The sequence below is a fragment of the Rousettus aegyptiacus genome, unplaced genomic scaffold (genome assembly GCF_014176215.1).
Source record: "Rousettus aegyptiacus isolate mRouAeg1 unplaced genomic scaffold, mRouAeg1.p scaffold_m13_p_11, whole genome shotgun sequence".
NCBI lineage: Eukaryota > Metazoa > Chordata > Mammalia > Chiroptera > Pteropodidae > Rousettus > Rousettus aegyptiacus.
Window position 1 is genome coordinate 4196591 of NW_023416286.1, and position 9984 is coordinate 4206574.

General features: G+C 46.6%; 1 protein-coding gene across 1 annotated transcript in view; it reads left to right on the forward strand.

Moving 5' to 3' along the window:
• The window catches only part of RXFP2 (relaxin family peptide receptor 2), a 42908-nt gene extending 32924 nt beyond the window's left edge, over window positions 1–9984 (forward strand). The window contains exons 15-18 of the mRNA XM_036228421.1: window positions 2363–2592; window positions 3188–3598; window positions 6672–6890; window positions 9498–9984. Coding sequence (XP_036084314.1) covers window positions 2363–2592; window positions 3188–3598; window positions 6672–6890; window positions 9498–9757 — 1120 coding nt within the window. The 3' untranslated portion in view covers window positions 9758–9984. The remainder of the gene's footprint in view (window positions 1–2362; window positions 2593–3187; window positions 3599–6671; window positions 6891–9497) is intronic.

Genomic DNA, 9984 nt, shown 5'->3' on the forward strand with positions numbered 1-9984 from the left:
ACCTTTGGTCCCTGTTCAAATAGAGTTCAATATTATGATGTGGCGACATGAATGACACTCCTCTCTGGAAACACGCTGTTTATCCAATTGAGGTCCAATAAGAGATCAGGGTACCAGAATGCCACACATTACACAAGATGAAGTCACTGGCTAAATGGTACTCAGGAGACCTGGGAACATTAATGCACCTCACATGAATGAGCAGTCGGTTGCTCTAAGATTTGAGCCCTTAGGAAGAAAGGTGCTATATAAATTCCAGGTGTTGTTACTGTTACTAAGTGCACTTCAAAATGGAGGTAATTAATCTTTATAGTAGTTTTTGATAAGTCACTTTAATATATTTGGCTAAAGTGCACTGTGTAAGTTGTGCTAATATATGTGTTTATGACATGATCATTTCTTTATCAACTGTATAATCTATGTGTTCATGATTTCAAAAATTAACCATTGTCATCCACAACAATAGGGAGGATGCGGTGTCAGATTACAAGTTGGGCACAGCAGGTGCTGCTGTGGTTGGTGTGAAGGTGGTTTTTTTGGGGGAAAATATTTTGTTTGTGTCTGCGCAGGTGTGGTTACTACAAACCAAGCGTTTGATGACGCATATCCACGTGGTTTTTACAGTTGCCCTTTCTGTGGCGCCGGTAGATAAATATAAATGGAGGCTCTCGCTTCCTCGTTGCAGGCAGAATCTGAGGTCTTGGGAGAGAGAAATGCGGCCTTTTCTAGAACTTGATAGAGAAGCTGCAGCTTTAAACGTGAGCCGTAGGCTGAGGTCAAGGACCCGACGGTTCACAGGAAATGCGTTAACTTAGTCGCGTCCCTACTAAGTGCCCTCATCCTTATTCCATCTTCCTTGTCCACCGCTTACTGAAACACCTGCAGCCCATAACCCCGTTCCTTCCACCCGCGACCACTGCCGTTGTCACAGTCGGGGGACAGGCTGGGTCACCGAGAGAAACCTGAGTGGGCTCTGTCTGACTTCGGTGGACATATGGAGTCCTGAAAGAACCAAGAGGTCAAGTGCATGTCAGGGATTCCAGGGAAGGATAAGGAAACAAGAGACTCATACGTCGAGTTCCTTTAATTGGATAGATGGTATTGGGAGCCTAGACCAATCTCTCTCTCCGGCCTCGTGGCACTGCGTGGCGTAGCATTCATTTGCTCATCTAAGAAGTGTTTGCTGAGTAGTTCCCATGGGCCAGGCGCTGGTCCGGGCCTGAGAACACAGGGTTGATCAGGAGAGAGAAGTGTCTGCCCCATGGAGCGTCCGTGGGGCTTTGGGAACTGGAAAGTAAACAAGGAACAAACAGTTAATAAATGCCGTGAGCACGGGTATGGCAAGCTAAATGGATAGAAGGAGATGTCAGAGAGAGATGATGTTCTAGGGGACCCGGATGGAGGGAGGGAGGGAGCGGTCCCGGCCACATCCCAGGAAAGAGTCTTTCCGGCAGTGCAGAGAGGGAAGGGTGCGCCTGACCGGTCTGAGGGCTAGAAGAAGGCCGGTGTGTCTAGGTGGGGTGAGCTGGGAAGGGAAGGACCGGTGAGGAGGGTCTGGTTTGCTAGGGGGGGTCCCATCACAAGAGGCCTTGATGCTGTGGCAAAATAAAGCTTCGTTTAGCTTGCTGGTCTACCAACTGAACGGGGAGGGCAAGGAAAGGCATTAGGAGAGAAATGAACTAAAAGAGGTGGTAAAAGACTACAAAACTAGAATGAGTTTCAGGGGACAAGATCCCAATCATGCGGGTTTGGGGAATGGCAGTGAGCCAGACGACCGCCCCGGTTCAAACGCTGGTGGATTCCACACACCTGGGTCGTAAACACATGGACCACAAACGAACCTGTTTTCCTCTAGCAGTTAAGTCCTTCCAGCCCTTGGAAGAAGTGTGTTCCCAGCAGAGACCACCCTGCCCCCGCCCCTTCCTGCTGGCGTCAGGGAAAAAGAGGCTAAAGGGCCTGTACTTAGGACTAAGTGCAAGGCAGGGTGTTTGCAGAGGGCCTTCGCATCCCAAACCCCAGTGGCTGAATGTCTGTCTGCTCAAGGTCAACTTCACGACGACGATGTACTTTTTGTTAACACCCTAGAGAATGATCTAAAGTGACGGGGACTTCACATTCTCATGTCCTCCCCTGGTCACCTCAGACAAGCCACAGGATCTATGTCCTCTGGGCTCTTCTTTCAGAGAAGCGCCCTGCCTAGGGTAGGGTAATATTTCAGGAAGAGCTCCATAATTAACGAGACGTCAGCTAAACAAAAACCGACAGAACCAGTGAAGTTGCACACCTAACCGAGCTGCAGGGCTGCGACTTCGGTTCCTGTGTCCTTGCTGTGAAGTGACTCTGTGTTTCCCTTTGACTTTAGTTATTTCAAAAACTTTCGCTACTGCTCGTACGCTCCCCACGTCCGAATATGCATGCCCCTGACCGACGGCATTTCTTCATGTGAGGACCTCTTGGCTAACGATATCCTCAGAATATGTGTCTGGGTTATCGCGTTCATAACCTGCTTCGGAAATCTTTTTGTCATTGGTATGAGATCGTTCTTTAAAGCTGAAAATACGACTCACGCTATGTCCATCAAAATCCTTTGTTGTAAGTATGTTTCCTGTAATACAGGCCCAGGATGGCACAGCCGTGAGCTGTATTCTAGATATAAACTGGCCTTCAGCCAATGGCACTTAATGTGAATGATGTATGCTGGGCATATTTTTTTTAAAAAAACAATTATGATGGTTTGTTCTCTTTGGCTGCTCTGCTCTACATTGTATGAGTTTTCAGGGATCTAGTACCCACACACCCCTGGGGGTTGTATCTTGGAAATGGGGTAACGGGGAGCCGAAGAGCCAAGGGACGGATTCTGGAGGACAGGTTGTGGGTGATAAAACTCAGCTTTGTTTAACCCTCAATTACAGTAACACCCACACTACTCAAGCCCAGAAAAGCATTCCTTTTATTCGTGATGTAAGTAATGTTTGTTTACTGTTTATAAAACGACTACCCCACCGCCGTTTTTTAAAATTATAAAATTAAGACACAGCATAGGACTCAGAAAAAGCGCGCTTTCGAAGTCCATGGCTCCTAGGCACTGGTGTAGTTGTCGATGTTAGTTCGCTTAAGAGGGTTAGTTCGTTAGAACGGAAAAGGAGAAGCTTGAAACTGCCAACGCCCCGTCTCCATCCTTCCACAGGTGCGGACTGCCTGATGGGTGTCTACCTGTTCTTCGTTGGCGTTTCCGACATCAGGTACCGCGGGCAGTACCAGAAGTACGCCTTGCTGTGGATGGAGAGTCTGCAGTGCCGCCTCATGGGTGTTCTGGCCATGCTGTCCTCAGAAGTCTCCGTCCTGTTGCTGACGTACTTGACGTTGGAGAAGTTCCTGGTCATTGTCTTTCCCTTCAGCAACTTTCACCCTGGGAAACGTCAGACCTCGGCCATCCTCACCGGCATCTGGATTGTGGGATTTTTGATAGCTATTATTCCATTTTGGAATGAAGACTATTTTGGAAACTTTTATGGGAAGAATGGAGTGTGTTTCCCACTTCATTATGACCAAACAGAAGACACTGGGAGCAAAGGGTATTCTCTTGGAATTTTCCTAGGTAAATGATATTTTTCATTTCCTGGACAAATGTGATTTTGATAGGAACACCATAAATTTCAGCAAAGGTATATTTGCTCATTTCAGAAAGTAAATGAGGGTATTTGAGACTGTGTCCCTTTCAAAGAAAAGTTCTTGCTGCGTATTTATAGAATTTCTTATTAAATTTTTTGTTATAGAGATTTAGTATAAAAAACATACTGTTGGGATCTCTGGATGGCTTTTTTATTATCTGTCAGACTCTGACTCCACATTCGTGCGTAGTGACTGTGAGGTAGAGAAGTTCTAGGTCACCCCGCCTTGCCCTCTCACCCTACCAAGGTACTTGAACTCATTCTTTTTACGCTCCAGGTGTAAGCTAAATAAATAATCATAATAAAATTCTGGAAACTCACTCACAGGAGATGATTTGAGTGGAAGTACCACGAAGCTTTATCACTTTTGGTAAATGCAGCTCGAAAGTCAGCAACGTGAGGATGCTTCAGAAAACTCTTTCCTTTTCTGTTTTCTTAATCCCTTATTTATATTTATTTTTATTTTTATTTGATAAAAGATGGCTATATATTCTCTGTTATAAAGGAATGAGCGGTTTAGCCCTTTAAGGTTCAAAAACTTTTTTTTTTTTTATCATCTAATAGGTATATCATATCTCTCGCTTAAAATCAAGGCCGTTCCTACGCCCTCTTTAGGGCAGTCTTATCATTTCAGCTCTCTCTCCTCATCTTTCCCCTTCTGTCTAAGGGGTCAATAAGCCTTATCATCCTTTCTTTTTCACAGACATTTTTCATATAAATATGCCTCTGCTTTCTATTTGTCTCAGCCTCTCTACCCACTGCCACCACCTTTGTTTAAAATCTTACTACCTGAACCCTGAATCATTACATTAGCCTTTTTTGCTCTTTTGTCCTCCAGGTCCTTCTCTCCTATTTATGTGGTCACTACCACTGTTAGAGCCTCCGCGGACCAAAAGAACTGTGTGTCTCTGCTCAGAGATCCTCAGTTACACTCGCTGCTACCAAGGTCAAGTTTAAATTAGTCACTGTGAGCCCACCATAAAAGGGCCCTAATCACTGTTCCCAGCTCTTCTCCATCTATCCCTCCTCTCCTTCCTCTGACAAAATATCCTATTTGCACTATTTTAATAATACTCCTCGCATACTATCCTGTTTTATAGCCCTTTTTTTCATGGATATGTCAATCCCAGGATATTATAAGCTAGCTGTTCCTAGCATAGATGCACTTCATAGAAAGTCACTTTCTCTCTCTCTCTCTCTCTCTCTCTCTCTCTCTCTCTCTCTCACACACACACACACACACACACACACAGTGTTAAGTTACATTACCCTATGTTACCTTATATTCCATTCACTGATTCGACATGGATTTATTAAGCACTTACTTTAGGCCAAGCTCTATTCTGGGAACTGGACATACAACAGACTGGCTCTCAAAGACCTACAGCCAGAAAGGAGGATGAAGACAAGTAAACACATCCTCATGTCACAGGCTGACAAATCACGAAGGAGGAGTACAGCCTGTTCTCAGAGCCCCAGATCTGGGGACCGGGGAGGCCTCCAAGTGGAAATGAGTCCAAACCGAGGCCCAAAGAACGGGGAGGCACTAGTCAGTGAAGGCAGAGCTTGTGTTCCAGGAGAAGACGTAGAAGACTCGGAGGCCCAAGCCAGGAAGCGGGGATCGGCCTCAACGAAGGGCATAGGGCGTCCGGTGCAGCTGGGCCTTGCGGTCAAGGTGTGCAGGTCAGCTGAAACGATTTAAGTGCCCGTGGCATATTGCAGATGGATATAGAGTTAGCAACACACACACGCACACACCCCTATCTTACCTGTCTTACCTATGAGAGGAGTCCTAGAGCCCTTCTTTCTGCTTAAAGAATAAAAGAATTTTTAAATTAATTTTAAAAGTAATTTTAAATTTGGGTATGGAACTGGATTTAGAGAAAAGTCCCAAGGACAGCAATTTCCCTGTTCTCATCGCCCGGGTCCCCGTGCTGACATGCCCATACGGTGCATTCAGAGCACAGGCTTCCGAGCATCTATAAGTCTGTTTTCAGAATTTGTACCAGAGGGTCACTTTTGGCAGTCTTTTTATTTTATTCTTAACGTTCTGACAAGAGGCCGAGGATAAACCAATTTTATAAAATTCTCTTGGGTGGCTGTATAATGAGATTCATGGAATATGAAACGGTTTGGATAAAAGCAACAGGACATCTTGACTTTATAATACTCTCTCTCTAGACTTCACCAGCCTCACGTACAACTAATTCGGATGAACCTTTCTTCAAAACGACTTTGATTTTATGTTCACTGTGGGGAATAAGATGATCACTCAGGATTTTTATTAAAGCAAGATTAACAAAGTGACTAAGAAGTCAGCATTATAATGTTAATAATAATGTTAACTGAGAATCTTTTGAACATATTTAATCCTAAAAGAGTAATTCATATAATTGAAGTTTTAAGTTTTTCTCATTTTTTCTAGTTTAAATATTTCTTTTTAGTTTAAATACTGTAAACAAGCTGAAGAAAAAGAAACAAAAATGTATTTTTATTCCATGCATTAGCTTTTATTTAAGACCCCCAAAAATGAGGAATCATGTTTCTAAAGCTATTATCTTTTCGACATTTCAAGGTTATTGTATTCATATTTACAAGCTAAAAAAGTGGGGTCATACTTATTTTGGGGGACATACACATGATTACGATAACGCCTTAAAGCTTTGAATTTTCAGAGAGCTAAAAAAAAAAAATAGCTCTTTTTCCTGCTTTTAAAAAACTAACATTTGCCTCATGATACCTACATCGGAATTTCAGAAGTCTGGAAGTCTAGAGTTTATGTACTTGAACTCTCTTTGTGATCTGGCAAAGGCGATTCTTTTAGCTCATTCCAGCCGATAGCCTTGAACTCGGTGTTTTAGCTGAGTACCAGTGAGCCGATACAAAAGAAATGCTTCTGGGAAGAACAGGGGAAGAGGTACCATACTGAACACCAAGTAACAGTATTTTTACTGTCGACGTGCACGCCCGAGATGTTAATAGGTGCGCTTTTCCCAACAGGTGTGAACTTGCTGGCTTTTCTCATCATTGTGTTTTCCTATATTATTATGTTCTGTTCCATTCAAAAAACGGCCCTGCAGACGTCAGAAGTGCGGAATCACATTGGACGAGAGGTGGCTGTTGCAAACCGCTTTTTTTTTATAGTGTTCTCTGACGCCATCTGCTGGATTCCTGTGTTTGTAATTAAAATTCTTTCCCTCTTCCGAGTGGAAATACCAGGTCAGTCCCTTCTCTGTTCCCAAGTACACTGTGCCTCCTTATGCCCTTTGTCTGACAAGGTCAGAACACAGGGTCTTATAATTTTCCATAAATTCTCCACGAATACTTAGAACTTCAATATCAAAGGTTATTTCTCCCCTTGGTGTCTTATGTCTTATAACCAGTGTTCTAAGACAGAAACTGGGAGGTGGGTCCATCTACACAAGAAGAGTCAAAACGGGAGCTAGAGAAAAATGAAGCGAGCGAGAGTGGCTCTTGGCACAGAGGACACGTAGCGATCAAAGCGTTGACGTGCAGGAGCTACCCCGGCCGGGCCCTGCACTCCGTCTGCGGGGGCCAAGGCCTCTGCGGGGTGATTCTGGGCGCCGGTGTGTTCCACGGGCCCGGGCACGCGCTCGTTCATCACGCTCGGCTCCGTGTTCCGTGCGAGTGGCTCACTCAGAGGCCAGAGTCCCCGCTCACGCCCTGCTCCGCCAGAGGACATCGGCTCCTGTTAGTTAGAGCTGAACTTGGAGCCGGTCTGGCACCCGGAACTCCACCCGCCTGGCGCCTCCAGGACTTTCTCCCAAATCTCAGTCCAACAGAGTTTGGGGTCACGTTCAATGCACTGTTTGGGCCTCTGGCAAGCCTGCCCGGGGAGTCCATCCAGGGCAGGGATTGTGTCTTATCCATCCTGGTACCGCGGTGGCAAGCAGGGGGCTGACATGCCGGAAGCCCTTAAGAAAGAGCGAGTGTTGGATGTACAAGCAGCAGCCCCGGGAGGCCCGTCATTGCCTGAGTGCGGAAAGGACGCATAATACCCGCGGTGTCCCCTCGACCTACCGGCTCGGTCTCACAGCAGGGCACAGGCATCCCTCGAGCCACATAAGATGCAGAAGTGAAGAGACAGATCGAGCTGGCCAATGGGGAGCCTCGGCCAGGCGACGAGAGCTGGAGCTGCAGGAATGGCCCGGCCGGTCCGGGGCCCAGACGGCCGGGTTAGCTGCAGGGTGCTGCCCAGGGCGGGGCCTGGCCAACCGACTCGTCGGCCGCAGCTTCCCAAACATCCCACGCGTTATGTCCTAACATTCCCGAATCCACAGGGCCGAAGCGTCGCTCGACCTCCTCTGCTCCTGGAATAAATTCCTAGTGCCGGAACCGGCATTAAGACATTTCTCACTCCCCTCCCCGCCCTCACGAATTCTGCAATCCAGGCCCGTTGGAGTTTTGGGGGCGTTTTTTCCTGCACTTTCGTTTTCAATGTCTCGCTTTTGCTGACGCCATTCCGTCCGCCAGGGTGATACGTTCGCCCCATAAGACTCTAGCCTACTCCACGCAGCTTCTCATCCATCAAGGTGCATCCCAAACACCCCCTCCCGCGGCGCCGTTCCCGACCTCTCCCCAGCCCACTCCCATCCGACTCCGTTGCTTAAACGCCCATTCCATTCTGTCCGCACCTCACTTATAAGCTTCATACAAACTGCCTCACGTAGGCATGATATTTTTAATGTATCTACTGCTCCCTTCAAATTATAAACTTCAGGGGAGTGAGGACAATATCTCATGCATCTTTACACCATATATATTTTTTTAACATAGCATTATTAAATAAATGCTTTTCAACTAAGATGCTCAGCTGGTTCGAGACCTCTGGGACAGGTGGGGTTAGTCCTAACAACCTCCCCAGCTCTTCTTTCTATGCCTTTTGATGTCCTTACCCTTCCCCCCGCCCCCCAAGGCACTGAGCGGCAGTTCTTAGAATCTCCATGACGTGGGAGGAGGCATCCCAGTGCGGTGGGGCTGGAGAGTCACAGGTGCGGTCCGGTCCGCAGAGCTGACTCTGGCCCCGGGTGTCATCGTCAGCCCCCTGTCACAGATGAATGAGGCAGCGAGGGTCTGGGGAGCCTAGGTGACTTGCCCACGGTCACATAGCTGAGAAGGGTCTGACCCTAGGAGCAGGCTGCGCTTAAGGGGAAAATACATTTTATCCTCACCAAGCAAATGATGTACCTGGAGAGGACGGTATCACCTTAAATTTCTCCTCACAAAGGACTTTCCATGGCATCTTTCCCTTAATACTCTGTTAGCGTTTGTAAGCCTTCGCCCGAAAGGAATTCATAAAGTTTGGAGACGTACTGTTTGTTGATCTTCAAATCAGCAGACTGAACTCTGCGCAGAACAGCTGGAATGCAAAAGCAAGACCGCCTCCAGGACTAAAGCTAGGCCTGCAGTCCCATCCGTCCCTGGTCCAGAAGTTTCCTGAACCCTGTTCTATTGGTTAAAAATTATTTCCTCATTTTCTTATTTTTCTATATAGAAAGACAATGAAAACAAGAAAAATACATTATATAGCAATTTAGAATTTTGAATGTGCTTTACATATCTCCTCTCATTTGGCCTCGTAACAGCCTATGAAGTAGTTACTGAAATGGAGAAAAGGTAAATGGTAGAACATTGAATTTAGGGCTCTTAAGCTCTTCCGACAAAGAGATTTTCAAGTCAGTGAGAGAAAACTTAAGCGAACAAGGTAGCCCTCTCAAAAACAGCACTGACTACCAAACGTTATGTGTATTTGGTGTCTATTTAAAATTTCAACTTCCGTTTTTCACGCTTTGTCTTCTTCTCCAGGCACGGTCACCTCCTGGGTAGTCATTTTTTTCCTGCCAGTAAACAGTGCCTTGAACCCGATACTGTACACGCTCACCACCAGCTTCTTCAAGGACAAGTTGAGACAGCTGCTGCACAGGCATCGGAGGAAATCGGTTTTCCAGACTAAAAAAAAAAGTTTGTCGACATCCATTGTATGGACAGATGACTCCTCCTCTCTTAAACTTGGGATTTTGAACAAAATCACCCTCGGGGACAGTGTAATGAAACCACTTTCCTAGCAGCGCTGGGGGATCCCTGGACCTTGAATGGATCACTGTTCGAAAGTGCTGTGTTTGGAAGACGACACCTGCGACGTTCTTCATCTTTGCCGACGGCCCACCCTCCTGCACAGAGCGCGCGCTCCAGCGCTCGGCGGCAGCGTGCTGCTCAGCAGCTGTGCTCACAGCTGTGCCCGACGTTTCCTCCCGCCCCAACGTTCCTGCAATGCACACGTGGACCCGCACAC